The sequence below is a fragment of the Macaca mulatta genome, chromosome 7 (assembly GCF_049350105.2).
Source record: "Macaca mulatta isolate MMU2019108-1 chromosome 7, T2T-MMU8v2.0, whole genome shotgun sequence".
Taxonomy (NCBI): domain Eukaryota; kingdom Metazoa; phylum Chordata; class Mammalia; order Primates; family Cercopithecidae; genus Macaca; species Macaca mulatta.
Window position 1 is genome coordinate 123,697,388 of NC_133412.1, and position 17,861 is coordinate 123,715,248.

The window sequence follows — 17,861 nt, forward strand, 5'->3', positions numbered from 1 at the left end:
TCCTGCCTCAGCCTCCCAAGTAGCTGGGACTACAGGCGCCCGCCACCTCGCCCGGCTGGTTTTTTGTACTTTCTAGTAGAGACGGGGTTTCACCGGGTTAGCCAGGATGGTCTCGATCTCCTGACCTTGTGATTCGCCCGTCTCGGCCTCCCAAAGTGCTGGGATTACAGCCTTGAGCCACTGCGCCCGGCCCACATTTACTCTTAAGGCATCAACTACATGTGTATCTAATGACTCTCAAATTTATATTTTTATTATTTTATTTACTTTTATTTTTTTGAGACAGGGTCTTGCTCTGTCACCCAGGCTGGAGTACAGTGGCACAATCATGGCTCACTGCAGCCTCGACCTCCTGCACTAAAGTGATCTTCCTACGTTGGTCTCCCAGGTAGTTGGGACTACAGGTACCCGCCACCAAGCCTTGCTAATTTTTAAAATTTTTTTGTAGAGACAGGGTCTCACTGTGTTGCCCAGGTGGGTCTCCAACTCCTTGGCTCAAGTGATCCTCCCACCTTAGGCCCTCCTAAACTGCTGGGATTACAGGCATTAGCCATCATACCCAGCTTCAAACCTGTACTTTTAATCCAAACTTTTCTCTCCAAGCTACAATGACGTATTTAGCGCCTTACTAGACATTTCCATTTGGAAGTTCTATGCAACATCTTCTTCAGTATAAAACGTAACTCATCTTTCTTCCCAAGCCTGATTTTACCATAGTGTTCCTATCTTAGTAAATGGTTATATCTATCCAACTGCTCAAGTCAAAATCTGGTAGTAATTCTTTTCTTATTCCTTACCTTCATGTCTTCATCCAATCATTAACTCTCTCATATAATTCTTAAATTAATCCACTTTTCTCCATCCTTGCTCTACCATCCTAGTTTACCATTATTTTTATCTCGTATAATTTCAACAGTCTTTTAACAGGTTTTCAGTAATGAACTCACCATTCTGAAGTCACTGAGATCTTTAAAAAATACACATTTTGATTACGTCACTCCCTTACCCTTTAATGGCTTTCTACTACCCTTAGACTAAAGCCCAACATTTTAAACACAGTTTGATAGACGGTATTTACCTCTGTATCGTTATCTTCTATCACTTCCTTCTTCCCTATTTTCTGCTCTAGTCAGACTGACTTTTCTTTCTCTCTCATTCTCTCTCTTTTATTCTTCCCCTGAGACAGGGTCTCATCCTGTCACCCAGGTTGGAGTGCAGAGATGTGATCTCGGCTCACTGCAACCTTTGCTTCCCAGACTCAAGCGATTTTCCAGACTCAGCCTCCTGAGTAGCTGGGACTACAGGCGTGTGCCACCATGCCCTGCTAATTTTTTTGGTATTTTCTGTAGAAATGGGATTTCGCTATGTTGCCCAGGGTGGTCTTGAACTCCTGAGTTCAAAGTGATCTAGCTGCCTCAGCCTCCCACAGTGCTGAGATTACAGATGTGAGCCACCGCGTCCAACCCAGACTGTCTTTTCTTTAGTTCCTTATGTACAGTGCCTTCTCCCTTATCACCAGGCTTTCAAACATGTTATTAACACCTCTGCTCAGGCCACTTACATTTATTCTCTTCCTCGAATTCTGACTTATCTTTCAGGTTTTCAGCTTAAATGTCACTTCTACAATAGTGAGTTTTTTCCTGCCCCTATAATATCCCTCCATAGCACCTTTTACCTGCCATTCCATCACATGTGTAAATTAGTCATCGGTATTTCTGAATTTCCTTTGAGACTATACTATGAGCACTATAAAAGCAGGGATAATGTTAGTCTCATACACCATTGTGCCCCCAACTGCCTGGCACATGGTTTTGCATTTCAAGAATTGAAAAGTATGGTGACATCATTAAACAGAAATAGAGAATTCAGAAAGTAGAGTAGATTTGGGAAGCCCAGCAAAATGTGGTAAAAAATAGGTGTTTGGTTATTTGCATAACCAGTGAAAGGCAAACTGGAGAATTGAGTAATATCTAACTCTACATTTATGCAAGAATAACTTTACTTTCTTTAAACAATGGATCTTTAAACAATTAAAATACTTATTAATCCCAAGTTGCAAACAGTGGTTCAAGTAGAAAACAATTTTATGTATGGCTGGTTTATTTAATATTTCCACTTCAAGTTCATTTAACATTCCACTAAATATTCACTGGGTACTCACGACATGACAGGATTATGCTATACACCAGGCAATGGGGAAATAAAGATTGGAGTTTAAAGACTGTTTAATGACTATTTCTATTAAATACATACATAGATATGATGGTGTATTAACTAAGAGAGGAGGCTCTGGAGTTTGCCTGGATCTAAATCCTGGTTCCATTTCCTATTTGCCATATGATGCTGGGCAAATTACTTCCATTTTTTGTCCCTCGTTTCCTCATTTATAAAACAGGGATATTAATGGTACCTACTACAAAGGACTGTTTTGATATTAGATGAGTTAACACAGAAATTATTTGGCATAACATGTGGCACACACTGAGTACCCAATGAGTGCTAGTAGTTACTATAATATTTATTTATTTAAAGACAAAAGTCTCACTCTGTTGCCCGGGCTGGCGTGCAATGGAACAATTTCAGCTCACTGCAATCTCTGCCTCCTGGGTTGAAGAGCTCCTCCTGCCTCAGACTCCCAAGTAGCTGGGACTACAGGTGCCTGCCACCACACCCAGCTAATTTTTGTATTTTTTTCAAGTAGAGATAGGGTTTTACCACGTTGGCCAGCTGGTCTTGAACTCCTAACCTCAAGTGACCTGTCCATCTTGGCCTCCCAAAGTGCTGGGATTACAGGAGTGTCTGGCCCATAGTATGATATTTATAGGAAATAATTTAAAACTGAAGAACAGGAAATAGAAAATTCCCTTTAGTGAAGGTAGAGATATAAGGGAAATAAAGGCTAAAAAGGACATGAAGAGACAGATTCAGAAAAACTTAGGAAAAAAATAGAATCATAAAAGGAGAAGAAGGAACACAAGGAGAGAAAGAGACTGGTGAAAAAATATAGTTGTGCTATATACAGTCATAAGTAGATACCTGTTAATGAAGAGGAAGTCTCTCATTCCTGATTTCCTGACAAGTTGTGTTGTTATAGAAAATACATTACGTGCCAGGCACGGTGGCTCACGCCTGTAATCCCAACACTTTGGGAGGCTGAGGTGGGTGGATCATGATGTCAAGAGATCAAGAACATCCTGGCCAACATGGTGAAACCCTGTCTCTAGTAAAAATACAAAACTTAGCCGAGTGTGATGGCAGGAGCCTGTAGTCCCAGCCACTCAGGAGGCTGAGGCAGAAGAATCAATTGAACCCAGGAGGCGGAGGCTGCAGTGAGCCGAAATTGTGCTACTGCACTCCAACCTGGTAACAGAGTGAGACTCCCTCTCAAAAAAAAGAAAAAAGAAAATACATTAAAAATAATTCTATAATGTTTTCAGAGAAGGCAAGCATAGTTATGAATAGCCCTACAACTAATTATATAAGAAATAATAGTTTTGAAATACTGAAAAGGATAACATTTTCCAACAGGAACTTCAGCTTCATTCTTGAAAATTATTTGTATTCTGTTAATACAAATTCAACTACAAAAATGAGCAGCTGGATTTCTAAGAAGTCTTTTTCAGAAAAAATAATACGCATATGTGTTGTGGCTATGCTTTTTTTTCCCTTAGTTGAAAGCAAGGCTCTTAAAACCTTTATTTCCTTGGAAACAGATGTTCTTTATATATATCCCATAGAAAGATCAAACTCACTACAGAAGCTGAGGTCCAGAGAAAAGGGCAATCACCAAAAGGGAAAGCACCTCTGCATTGCTGCAGAGGGACACCTAATTTCAATCTCAGCTACCAAAACTTCAGGCTAACCAAACTAAGAACATAAAAAGAGACTGTGTTAAGAACTAATCCTAGTTCTGAGGAGAACTAGGATAAAAAAAGTATCAACTGATAATTATGTGCAGGAAAGGTGTAGTTTACACTATTAATCTCTGTAGCTAAGCCTGTTTTAACTAAGCGAAAAGATGGACTCAGAAAACAAAGAAAAAAAAGCAAACTTTAGGCCTTATAAAACATTTGTTTTCAACTATGAGACTGCAAACACTTCCTTACCTCAAAGTCATCATCATCTGCTTCAGTGTAATGTGCATGATTATCTGGATTGTTCACTCTGTCTAACAGTTCAACCGCTAGGGCTCTAGAGAGACCTGGTTGCGCAACAAAAGTGTGCTAAAAGAAAACAAAATGAAATTTCATGAGCATGCCTTTATGTCTATGGTTTAAAGAAAATGCTATCTTCATTTTTTCATTCGGTAACTAGCAGAGACAAGTATATGGGAGTCTACTAATATAAATAAACTGTCTTAGTAAAAATATTCATCAGAGAATCCATAATTACATATTATATAAAACTGAAGAGCCTTTGTAAATTTAGAAAGTAATTTCTTTTTGTAAAGTTATCTAATCTATATTAAGTTCTAAAATTATATAGATTAGATATGGCTATATCAATGACATTCATTACTCATATCACTATACTGATGCAAATGAATACTGTGGTATGGTCCATAACCACAATAAGAAAAAAGCATGTATATCCTATATTTGCATACATTTAATTCTGTAAAATTATGTTAATGTACAAAGACGTATATAACTGAATACTGGCATTTCAGTAAAGCTTTCTTAGGTTGTTGTAATCATTGACTATTTCTAATATAAAAGTGTTTTATACACACACATATGCAGAGTATTCTATACATTCATATTAGAAGCCAAGAAATGTAATTCATTTTAGCTAAGGGCAACATTTTAAAGTTTTCTCTAAGGCAGGGGTGAGCAAACTACAGCCCATGGGGAAAATCTAGTGCACTGACCGCCTCTTTTTGTAAATAGTTTTATTGAGTATTAAAATTATACCCACATGTGTACAACTGTTTATGGCTGCTTCTGGGCTATAATGGCAGAACTCAGTAGTTGTGGCAGACGCTGTATGGCCCACAAAGTTTAAAATATTTACTATGTGAACTGCCTATAGAAAATTTGCTGGCTGGGCATGGTGGCTCATGCCTGTAATCCCAGCACTTTGGAAGGCTGAGGCGGGTGGATCACGTCAGGTCAGGAGTTCAAGACCAGTTTGGCTAACATGGTGAAACCCTGTCTCTACTAAAAATACAAAAATAAGCCAGGTGGTAGTGGCATGCGCCTGTAATCTCAGCTACTCGGGAGGCTGAGGCAGGAGAATGGTTTGATCCTGGGGAGCTGGGGTGGAGGTTGCAGTGAGCTGAGATCGTGTCACTGCACTCCAGCCTGGGCAACAGAGTGAGACCCTGTTTCCAAAAAAAAAAAAAAAACAGAAAGTTTGCTGACCCCTGCTGTAAGAGATCGCTAACATTTTTATATTAAAAACCTAAATACTTTTGTTCTACTGATATGTCTAATTTACAACTACAGGAAATCCCCTTGTAATTTCAATGACTTACAGTCAGAAGTCTTTCAGCAGTTGGTCTTTTTTTTGGGTTTTTGGTTAGTGCTATTTTGACAAAATTATGGAATGTTGATGACCTTCAAATAAAAAGAGATGTACAAAAATATTTCACTACTATATTTTGGTGTTAGTAAATAACATTAACTTAGGAACAGTTAGTAAGTCTAAAACACCATGATTTTTTTATTGGGCCACTTAGTTAAAGTACAATATATTCCTTGGAAACAACTGTGTCAGTTTTGTCTTTTAAATAAAATACAATTAAGTAACAGAACAGTAATATACAACCATAAAAATTACACTAACAATCAGAAATGGATAGGCTGTATCATTTATATATGACCTACTTTTCTAGGTACTACTTAGGAGTCTAAATGTCCTTTTCTCATTGCATAATTTACCTAGTATGTAAATGTTGTGCTATACCAAAAGAGTTGGATGGCACAAAAGGCAGGCACGGGATAATATAAGAGACTATTTAAATCCCAAAGAGACTAATTAATTTCTTAGAAAAAAAGGCAAAGAGGAGGGAGCAATTTTAGCAACCAGAAGGGTTTTCTGCCACCTTCACTGATGAAGTGGGGAAAGGGAGAAGACATAAATTAAAGGTATCACATTTTGATTATTGATAAATGACACAAAAAGGTATTTCTACCATTGCCAAGATTCCACTGGAGAGAATGGACAAGAACTAAAGGGATGAAATAACCATATTTATCAGCAATGACAACAACCACACACCAGTTCTGTGCAGAGAAATCAAATCACTATATCGCATTTGATGGCTCGTGACAGAGATAACATGGAGTCAGACAGTATCGGGACTGGCAAAGATTCTCCAATGGTAACAACTGCTCTGAAATCTGACTGTGAATTTAGCATTTATAGCGAACATTCATTCATTCCTGAATGAATATCAGTCATTTCTGCCATAAAACCATTCAGTTCCAGATGTCTAGGAACTTAGGGCAACAGGAAATAGGAAGGACCCAGTGTCAATACTGTTAGCAGCAGAATATAAACTCCCTTCTCTACACAGTGTGATTTGCTGTTCTTTCCTGTCATCATCCCCAGAATGGCTGGAGTCCTAAATAAAATAAGACAGACTACTGAAACATAAAGCAGTGGTTGAGAACCTGTTTGTGGGGAGGGGCCTCTTAGAATCTGAAATAAGCTATAGACTGTCTTCTCAGAAAAATGGATATACATACAGAATTTTGGGGGCTCACAAATCCTCAAAGATCCATGTAATCTAGATAAAGAATTCCAGAATTTAAGAATTCGGAAACTTACTCACACGGCTTCTTTTATTAAATGCATGGGGAAGATATTACCAGAAAAATAATCTTTAATTTGTATTAACCAATTGATGACATCTTTTTGGACTATAAAGATAGGTAAACTGCTTTACTTTGTAAGAGAAGAGATCAAGATGAAAATAAGTAATAAACATTTTGAGTATTACAGAAGGAAGAGAGGGAAAAACCAACAGAGACTGATTTTAAGTGTCATGGTATCTGGGAACCCTTTTCATATCACCTTCCATGAAAGTCAATGTGAAATTAATGGAAGTAAAGGAATACAGGGCAAAAATAGATGATTCTTCAAAATCTTCATGTATTCACTTCTAATTCTTTCCTCACCACATTTCTTACCCAATCTGCCAAAGAGCTAAGAAAGTATTGAATTTTATGAGAATATTGGATTATAAAGAACACTGGGCCGGGTGAGGTGGCCCACGCCTGTAATCCCAGCACTTTGGGAGGCCGAGGTGGGTGGATTACAGGGTCAAGAGACTGAGACCATTCTGGCCAACATGGTGAAAACCCATCTCTACTAAAAATACAAAAATTAGCTGGGTGTGGTGGCACGTGCCTATAGTCCCAGCTACTTGGGAGGCCGAGACAGGAGAATCGCTTGAACCCGGGAGGCAGAGGTTGCATTGAGCCAAGATTGTGCCACTGTACTACAGCCTGGCGATAGAGAGAGACACTGTCTCCAAAAAAAAGAAAGAAACACTGGGCTGGGCACAGTAGCTCACATCTGTAATCCTAGTACTTTTGGAGACTGAAGTGGGAGGATCTCTTGAGGCCAGGAGTTTGAGACCAGCCTGGGCAACATAGTGAGACCCTGTTTCTACAACAAACAAAACTTAGCCAGGTGTGGTGGCACATCCTATAGTCCCAGCTACTCAGGAGGCAAAGGAGGGAGGATCTCTTGAGCCCAGGATTTTGAGGTTGCAGTGAGCTATGATCATGACACTGCACTACAGCCTGGATAACACAGCAAAATCCTGTCTCAAAGAAAAAAAAAAAAAAAGAAATATCAGAAAATAAATCTAGATCCTTGCCATAGGTCTGCAAGCAAATCAGCTGTGTAGCTTTGACAAAACTGCTTAATGTCTATGAACTTCTGTTTAATTATCTATAAAATATGGGAACTGAATCTACACCCCTTTCGATTATAAAATTCTATAAAACATATATTCTTTAACTCACCATTTTGTTTTGTCCTTTAGTTTGGGAGGTTGAAAATTACTTTTTGACATTAAGAAGAGAGCCCTGAAATAAAAATTATAGTTAAAGAACAATATCAAAATTACTACATCTAACAATTAGAATGAATACTCTGTAATGAATTTATACAAGACTACCACATAAGTGGGCAATGATAAAAACTACTATGGGATATAGAAATTAAATTTTTAATACTTTATAAGCCTACAAAAAATTTCTCGACTACAGAGGAGATTTTTAAATTTCCAACAAGCCCTTATTCACAAAGCAAACCTACCAAACACTGGAAAAGAGTTTTCCTACTATACTGTTACATATGTAACCCATATTATATCTTAAGCACATGTCTATATAATTGTATATAACTCTCTAATACATAGAGATGACATGTTCCCCTAACATTAGGTTGCATATTTAACCAAAGACTGGCTCCATATTTCTTTTGGGTGTACAGGCAAATTATATCCATTTCCTGATTGTTTTCCTTTTTTGGACAATGGTTTCCCATATTCTCTTGGTATATTAAATACACAAACCAATCTACAAGAGAACTTTGTCTATAAACTCACGTGTGACCCATTTTCTTTTGGGCTATGGGGGGAGTATGATAGAGGATTTAAGAAGTTCTAAAATGCTCTATTTCAGCATTTCCTACAGAAATCCCAGGTTTCTAAGCAAATTCCTTATTCTTTTTTAGCATAACAAATACATTTTTCCTTTTTAAAAATTAAATGATTCAAAGGAAAAATTTTAAAAAATCTATATTCCCACCATTCTATTATTTAACATTTTCTAAACTTTAAAAAGTTTCTAATGTTTTTAGTCTTTATCTAAATGCTTACCAATTACATTATATTTACATTAGTATTTATAATTTTTTTCATTAATAATCAATTTTCCATTTTGCTTTGGTTCATATATATGTAACCGCTCCCCTTAACTGCTAAATAATTAGATTAGCAATTGATCAACTACTACATATTTAGATTTTTTCCCTTGTTATCCTGAAATGCATAATTCTTAGCATTTTCTTAGATTATTTCTGAAGTATAATCCCCTAAACAGTGGAATCACTGAAACATTTGTATTGTCCTTAATAAATAACATCAAAGTGTTTTCCAAAAGGTCTGTACTTATCAGCATTCTAGCTAAAAGTAGGTATCTTTTAATATATATTATCTTTAGCTGCTTATGAGGTCAAATAGATTCCCATATCTGGTACTTGCTCATAAACCTTAATCTATCTTTTTCTTGTAGTCTTTGAATGATTTCCTTATATAGTATATATTAATCAGTTGCCGATTATGTTAGTAAAACACTTTTACCATTCTGTTAATTTTTTTTAGCTTCATATCATTTATTTTTAAAGTGTCAATTTTAGCCTAATCTATCTTTTCCTTCAAAGTATCAAAAAACTTTTCAGAAGCCCTCAAATATTTTTTTCTGAGACAATACATCCTAGAATGTAAATGATAATTATATTCAGCACAGACACCTCTTCATTATTCCTCGACAAAATAAAAAGAAACAAAATCAAATATAACTAGAAAAGTTTCATCTGCATTCTATCATTTACTTATAATTCCACATAGGACAAAAAAAAAAAAAGATGAATTGATAAAAGAATGAACAGGAAGACTCAAAGAGTCTTAAAAGAATGTTAACTGTCATATCCTAGTGCGATTATTAAGGGAAATTTGTTTTATGGAAAAGCTTCAAACAGTGTGGACAATTTACTCTTATGCTGTTTTAGGAGCAGCCATACAAGACAGGTTTTTTTTTTTTTTATTTTAAAGACTAATCAAGTACAGTAGTGAGAAGGAGAAGAAGAGCAGAACAAGGAGCTTGATCTGTAATTGTGAAAAATGAATTGAGATAACTATCTTCGGACTAGCCCACAATAGGTTTTGGATGAGATTATCCCTAAATCCCTTACAACACCTTTACTATTTTTCATTCTTAAAAATGAGCTTGATGCTGAGTTATCAGCATTTCACTTTCCCCATAGACTTGATCAATAACTGGATAATTATAAATAATGAGAACACCTCATTGGGTGGAGATCAAACATAGGTGGTTGAAGTTCTCCAAGTTCAATTGCTGTTATTCCTACTGCCCAGATATCACAGAGTTGGTTGTAGCCACCATTCTTCTCTACTGCTGCAACTTCTGGGGCCATCCTAGAAGGAATCAATGAATACAACATTTTTGTTGTTAAATATTGATCTGAATCTGTTACTTCCTGTTATAATCACTGGCTTGTTGAAGGGAAGGAGGCTGAGACATGTTTACCAGAAAAGAAGAAACATTACTAAGTAAAGGCTTAAATCTCTATTTCACACACATACACACTTTTAAAACTAATTAAGAATCTTGAATGCCCTCCTCTGAATGTTTATGTTCTAAGGAAAAATCTTGTTTTAGTTTAGTTTCTGTTTTTGTGAATCTTGTTATATAATATGCAAAAAGAAAAAGAATACTTAAATCCCTGTGAAGGTCAAAGAAAAGTTCCCAAAGGAGGTGAGACTTCTAAGTAAGGTGGGGAGCCTGGACATTTCAGTGAGAGGAAACGAGTACAGATTTAGGGAGAGCAGGAAACCTGACACGACAGTGCTCAATGTATCACCTGCAAACTGATAAGGGGCCATACATTGCTGGCTACCAGTCTGTAGTAAATACAGAAATGGAGAGTAAGCATTTATGCTTGTCCAAATGCATACATTCATTTTTATCTTATTTTACAAATAAGTCTGTAATGGACAGGAAGTAACACATGGTTTGAGAAAGTCTAGAAAGTATTTGGACAAGAAATCTCAGAAGTAGAGGCTAGATTATAAATCATCTACTGATTAAACAAAAAAGGTTAGACTTTATCATGAAAATGATGGGGACCCAATGAAAGATTTAATTACGAGGGCAAACAATCTAAAACTTCATGGCAAGATGAAGGATAGTGTGAAATCAGGTGAAGCCAGTCAGGCAGACATGTTAGAGGTCTGTTTCAAAAATACAAGGGGAAAAAAACCCCCAAGAACTTTTCAAAGACAGTAGCAGAGGGAACAGAATGAAAGGGGTTAACTTAAGATATAGATCTGAGGAGGAAATGCTTGTGGATATTGAAATAGAGCTATTATTGAACAACTGTTGAATATGCAGAAGACTGAAGGGGGAGTTATATGTTTGGGAATCAGTATTGTAGAAGGCATCTGAAGTTATAAAGTGTAGATGATACTGTTCAGGGGAAATATTCTTTTATCTTTTCAAACATTTACTAACTTAACTTCAATTAATTTGAATTGAATATCCACAAGGGACAAGTTGCTTTTATATGTACTTAGGCTATAAAAAGTTATATTAACACACTGTCTCTCAAATTAAGTGTGGTTAGGATATAAAGTATGTATACTAAAAATGTGAACAGGTAGATGTGTACTATATGCAAGTGCTACAAACATAATAATGGATATAGGAGTAAGGAGAAGTAAACAATCACCATGGAGCAAGATAACTGAAGGCAAGTTTCACAGAGGAAAGAGGCTGAGGTGCAGCCCAGAGAAAGCAAACAGGATTCATCTCCTCTACCCACTGGAATCAGTTAGTGGTGGTGGCTAACCAGAATGTCAAGTTGACTATGACTGTTGCACTTCCTGGCTCAGGGGGAAACTGTATTCATTCAGTTGGCCATAGCTATAGAATGGTAGAGAGCGTGGCCCTCTTAAGAATGGGGATAGCTTAAGATAACACAGAAAAATGGTAACTTAGGGAAGCAGTAAAGAAAGCTAAAGTAGTAGTATTTCACCTGATACAGTCAGGGTACAAAAAATAGACAATTTAGACTAGAAGAGTATTCACAAAAAGGACAGTCATAGAGAGTGAGGGACTCTGATGTGACTAAGGAAATCCTATAGGTTATCTAACTCACCTATATCTTCATTTAACTTTTATTTAACTGATACTTATTGAGGCTTTTTTCCCGTTAAAGTGATATGTGTTGACTGAAAAGAATTTGGAATATGTGAAAAAATATGGAAGAAAACAAGTTAAGCATGATCCCACTCAAAGAGAGCTCCTGTTTCACATATTTTCATCCATGATTTTTACACACACACACCTTTTATAAAATGTTATCATATTGCATATACTACTTGGAGTCTTGCTTTTTAAAATTAACAGCATATCATGAACAGTAGCATATTATTCCACTGAACTGAATAAATGTAATTCCCTTAACTAATTCCTGTTATATATTATTTTCCCTCAATTTTTATCATTAAAACAGTGTGATAAAGCTTATCATATATAAATCTGTATGCCTCCCTAATAAATTAATAGATGTGGAATTACTGAGAATAAAGAAGATAAACATTGCTTAAAGTTACTGATAAACATTACCATCAAATTATGCTTCAAAATTGTTCTACCAATTTCTTTTTTTTTTTCCTTCAACTTTTAAGTTCCAGGGTACATGTGCAAGACGTGCAGGTTTTTTACACAGGTAAATGTGTGCCATGGTGGTTTGCTGCACAGATTAACCCATCATGTTGGTATCACTATTAAGCCAGCATCCATTAGCTATTCTTCCTGATGCTCTTCCTCCCTAACCTCTATTCTACCAATTTCTACTCTCACTGCCAAATATTTAGTAATAGCAAGTATGCCCATAATTCCAAACATTTTCCAATTTGATAGAAAAAAGTCATTTAATTTGTTCATCAAGGGAAACATTATTCAGAATATATATATTTTTAGGTTAGTCAAGTGAAGCACTGAGAGCAAAGAAGGAACAAAGAAGTCTGTAGGGGCTGCATGCCCCTAGCCATGACCTGCAGGCCATTACTTAATGTAAGAAACATGAGAAAACATTTACATTTGCCTATTTACTTCAAAGACATGAAGTAATTCACATTGGAGAAAAACCCCATGAATGGAAGAAATTTGGTAAAGCCTTGAGATTCTGCAGTTCTTTTCAAAAACATAAAAGAGGCCGGGCGCGGTGGCTCACGCCTGTAATCCCAGCACTTTGGGAGGCCGAGGCGGGCGGATCACAAGGTCAGGAGATCGAGACCACGGTGAAACCCCGTCTCTACTAAAAATACAAAAAATTAGCCAGGCGCGGTTGTGGGCGCCTGTAGTCCCAGCTACTCGGGAGGCTGAGGCAGGAGAATGGCGTGAACCCGGGAGGCGGAGCTTGCAGTGAGCCGAGATCGCGCCACTGCACTCCAGCCTGGGCTGGGCGACAGAGCGAGACTCCGTCTCAAAAAAAAAAAAAAAAAAAAAAACAAAAAAAAACCATAAAAGAACTCATAGTAGAGAAAAATCTCATAAATGTGATAAAGCCTTTGGATATTCCAGTTACCTTCATAACCACAAAAGTGCTCATACTGGAGAGAGACCCTATGAATGTATGGAATATGTGAAATAATTAAGTTGTCTTAGTTGCTTTCAAAGGGCTCATACTGGTGAAAAATCTTTTACATGTAAGAAATATGGTAAGGGAGTTTTTCTTTCTAGTTCCCTCCAGAAACATGAAAGAAATACTACTAGACAGAAACCCTATACATGTAAGAAATGTGGTAAAGTCTTAGTCATTTCTGCCCCATGTGAAGACATGAAAGAACACATACTAGAGAAAAATCCTGTGACTATAAAAAATGTGGTAAAGCCTTCAATCAATACAGTTCCCTTAGAAGACATGAAAGAGCTCATACTGGAGAGAAACCCTATGAATGTCAAAAATGTGGTAAATCCTCCAGTTGTTTCAGTTGCCTTCAGACATATGAGAGAACTCATACTAGTGATAAACTTTATGAATATGAAAAATGTGGTAAAACCTTCAGACATTTCAGTTCCCTTCGAACACATGAAAAAACTCATACTGGAGAGAAACTCTATGAAGGTGAAAAAAAAAAAATGTGGTAAAGCCTTTAGTCGTTTCAACTACCTTGAAACCATGACAGAATTCATACTGGAGAGAAACCCTATGATTGTAAGACATGCAATAAAGCCTTCAGATATTCCAGTTCTGTATGTAAAACATGAAATAAATTATACTTCACAGAAATCCTGGGAATGTAAGGAATGTGAGAAAACATTCAATTATCTGAGTTATGTTTGAAAACATGAAAAAAATTATACTGGAGAAAAACCATATGTATATGAGAAATGTTGTAAAGCCTTTGCATGTTCCAGTTCCCTTTGAACACATTAAAAAACTCATACTGAAGAAAAACCTATGAATGTAAGGAATATGGGAAGGCATGTATTTTTGCCACTTCCCTTTGAAAATACAAAAAACTCATATTGGGGGGAAAATATGCATGTAAACAATGTGGTAATGTCCTCAGTGTTTCCAGTTCTAGACGAAGACATGAAAGAGGTCATTTCTGAAAAACCCTGTAAACATACGGAATGTGGGGATGCCTTTGTTTCTCCCAGGTACATTCAAAGACACATGATATGTGCACACTGGAGATGAATCTTATAAGAATGTATTCTTCATCTAAATCCTAGTACTTGGCAAAACAGGTAAGTTTCCATTTTAATAATTATTTCAAAAGTCATCTGAGAATGCCTATTGAAAAGAAATCTTATAAATTTAATTTGGAAAGCCTGATGCAAATTAAACATTGACTAATGCTCAAAACATGCACATGAATGAAATGTTATACAAATTAAAAACATATTGTGTTTATCAGTGGCTCATTCTTAATGAGGATCTCTGGACTATTGATTTCCACTTATTTTCCATGAAAATATTGAGGTGAGAATTCTGTAGACACCCTTTCAGTGACAGTTAAGTGAATTCAATATGTAGTGTTTTTTTGTCAGTTAATAAAAATTTTTCTTTATATTTCTAAAAGGTTGTTGGATCTATGTATGGATGAATTAAAAATGTATTTCTAATATGTAGGTAAGATTTTTATGTAGCTTTTTAATTGGTCTGTGATTAATGTGTCATTGAAAACTGAGTCTTTGTTAATTTTGGGGATTTTCTTACTGGCCTCATGTGAAAAGTGTTGGTTACGCCTCACCAATTAGATATATTCTACCTTTCTTTTTTATGGAAAAAATACTCTCTTTTGACACAAATAAGTCTATGCCACTTTTTTGGCTAATGGAGTTGGTATTAGAAAAAAAAAGAAATCTGTAACTTCTTGTGATCCATTATCATACTTTATGATACCTAATATGTATTATTTTACTAATTGCTTCTAATGAGACATTCTTTTTATCGACTTAAAAGAACTTACATATTAAAAATATTAAACCTAGTTTGGCATATTTTAGACAATATTTCCTGTTTTTTTACTTGCCTTTTAATTTTGCTTAAGCTGGTGGACATACATAAGTTTTAAATTTTCATGCAGTTAAATCTATCAGCATTTCCTTTTAAGGTTTTATGCTTTATGGCCAGAAAGGCTTCCTCAGCTCTTAAAGCAGATAGTTACTGATGGCTCTTTTGGTTTCATTTTTATACTTAACTATTTCCACATACCATTTTTTGACATCAGGTATGAGGTACAGAGCTACTTAAATTTATTTTCAAATAATAAATTATCCAAACACTGCCCATTAAAGAATCCAAATTGGCCAAGCACGGTGGCTCAAGCCTGTAATCTCAGCACTTTGGGAGGTGGATCACTTAAGTTTTAGACCAGGAGTTTTAGACCAGCCGAGGAGTTTTAGATGAAACCCTGTCTCTACAAAAAAAATTACAAAAAATTAGCTGGCTGTGATGTTGCATGCCTGTAGTCTCAGCTATTTCGGGGGCTGAAATGGGAGGATCATCTGGCTCCGGGAGATCAATGATGCAGTGAGCTGTGATTGTGCCACCACACTCTAGCCAGGGCGACAGAATGAAACCCCGTCTCAGAAAAAAAAGAAGATAAAAAAAAGAAAAGAATCCAACCTTTCACACAAACTGTAAATGTCACCTTTATAACATTCACTATTTTAAATATTAAGGCTTTGTTATGAGGCTTTTTATTTCTATCATCTGTCAATAATGAAAGCAGTGTTTTAGAAAGATTATTTTGTCAGTAATCAGTGGAATGCACTAAGAGTGGGGTGGCTGGTAAGACTAATAGTAGGTAGGATGTAGGAGTTTTAACAACCAGCAAGAAGAATCCTAGATTAAACTTAGGTGATGGGTCAATAGGTGCAGCAAACCCATCATGGCACTATGTAACAAACCTGGACATTCTACACATGTACCCCGGAACTTAAAATAAAATAAAGTAGAAAAGTCCTAGATTAAAATAGAATAAATGCCAGAAGAAAGGGTAAGAAAATTACAGGAGGCAAATCTTTTGAAAATTTCATACCTAAGAGTCCTCTCAATATAAAATCATATAGATAGTGAAAACTATTAACACTTCAACAGAGGGAAGGCTGCACCATGAATATAAGCATCAAAGTTCCCTAACCCAACCAGAACTTATGATAATATCAATGAGCACGCAAATCTCCCTATTTTTAATAATCACTTCTATTATCAAGTATCGAGGATGATCATTAAACCATGAAGAAATGAAAATGGATCAAATTCAATCACAGTAATGTCTTACCAATAAGGGGTGCCAATGAAAGATTTTCGTTTTGCAATGGTAGCTGTTATTTTTGCAGCCACACCAAAGTCAGCTGGTGAGGAAAAAACCAGAAAATTTTAGTTCTTTACAGTACATCAAACAACATTTTTACTTTCACCCTTAGGCATGGCAGTATTAATAATTCAAATATTAATGTTAGAAAAATGTACATAAATTGAATACCGAAATCTCTTCTTGCTTAGTTCACAACACACTTATTAAAAAAAATTTATTGGCACTTTACTAGAATGAAAATGTACTTTATTAAGAATGAAGTTAACAAAAAATATTTTTATTATATACACAATGAAGTTAATTTGGGAAAAAGAGAAAAAAAGCATAAAAAATAAAACACATGGGAAAAACACACACCTATATTCCTTTTATCCTAATATAATAAGGATAGCATTCTGGTACTATTTTTTTTACAGTCATTTTTTCTATGTATAAACTTTTTAAGTGTTGTAGTTAAACATCATTGTATTGTAATCCCTGCTACTTGGGAGGATTAGGTGGGAGGATCGCCTGAGGCCAGGAGTCCAAGTATACAGTGAGCTATGACTGAGTCACTGTACTCCAGCCTGGACGAGAGTGAGACCATCTCTTTCAAAACAAACAAAATAACACATAGAAATACGTGGTTGTAAAATACTAAATAAATATACAGTCCATTTTTGTCATTTAACACACCAGATTTTACTCCTACAAATTCATAGATATCAATGATTGAACAGATTTATCACAGTTTAACAGTTTTTCTATTGCTAGACTTATGTTTGCATTTTTTCTACCATAAGTAATATTATCGTTCATGCTTCAATGAATATGGATTTTCCAACTTTAGGTTTAATTTCCTTAAAATGAGTTTTGGGAGTAAAATTACTGGATCAAAAGTTAAACATTATTGCGACTCTTGATATGAAAATGAAACGTGTATAATGTTAATTCTCATTTAAAATTTTATAAAAATTTAACATACCTAATTTTACATCGCCATGGTCTGTCAATAAAATATTAGCACCCTAGAACAAAAAATACAAATACTATTAAATTAGCATCATAAAATTTCTTCCAATAGAATTGGCAATTTAAATGTATTAAATGAACTTACTTTGATATCTCTATGCATTTTGCCTTTAGTATGCAAATAGGCAAGACCCTAAAAGTTAAAAAAAAAAAAAAAGTATCAGCAAAACTGTAAATGTGACTCCTAAATTTTCTACTTTAATTCTTATCGAATAACTAGACTGTCTATTTTGGGGAGAAAAAACCCAGG

At 35.7% G+C, this 17,861-nt stretch overlaps 1 protein-coding gene across 9 annotated transcripts in view; it reads right to left on the reverse strand.

Annotated features, from left to right (window-relative positions):
• The window catches only part of MAP4K5 (mitogen-activated protein kinase kinase kinase kinase 5), a 107,839-nt gene that overhangs the window by 39,079 nt on the left and 50,899 nt on the right, over positions 1-17,861 (reverse strand). For all 9 annotated transcript variants that reach the window (XR_013396270.1, XR_013396271.1, XR_013396269.1 and 6 more), the window contains 7 exons: positions 17,697-17,744; positions 17,565-17,607; positions 16,565-16,637; positions 10,046-10,177; positions 7,980-8,042; positions 5,477-5,558; positions 4,107-4,223 (listed from right to left, as the gene is read on the reverse strand). Coding sequence is in view for 6 of the 9 variants with exons in the window: in XM_077940973.1 (XP_077797099.1) it covers positions 4,107-4,223; positions 5,477-5,558; positions 7,980-8,042; positions 10,046-10,177; positions 16,565-16,637; positions 17,565-17,607; positions 17,697-17,744 (558 nt within the window). In the remaining 3 variants the exon portion in view is untranslated. The remainder of the gene's footprint in view (positions 1-4,106; positions 4,224-5,476; positions 5,559-7,979; positions 8,043-10,045; positions 10,178-16,564; positions 16,638-17,564; positions 17,608-17,696; positions 17,745-17,861) is intronic.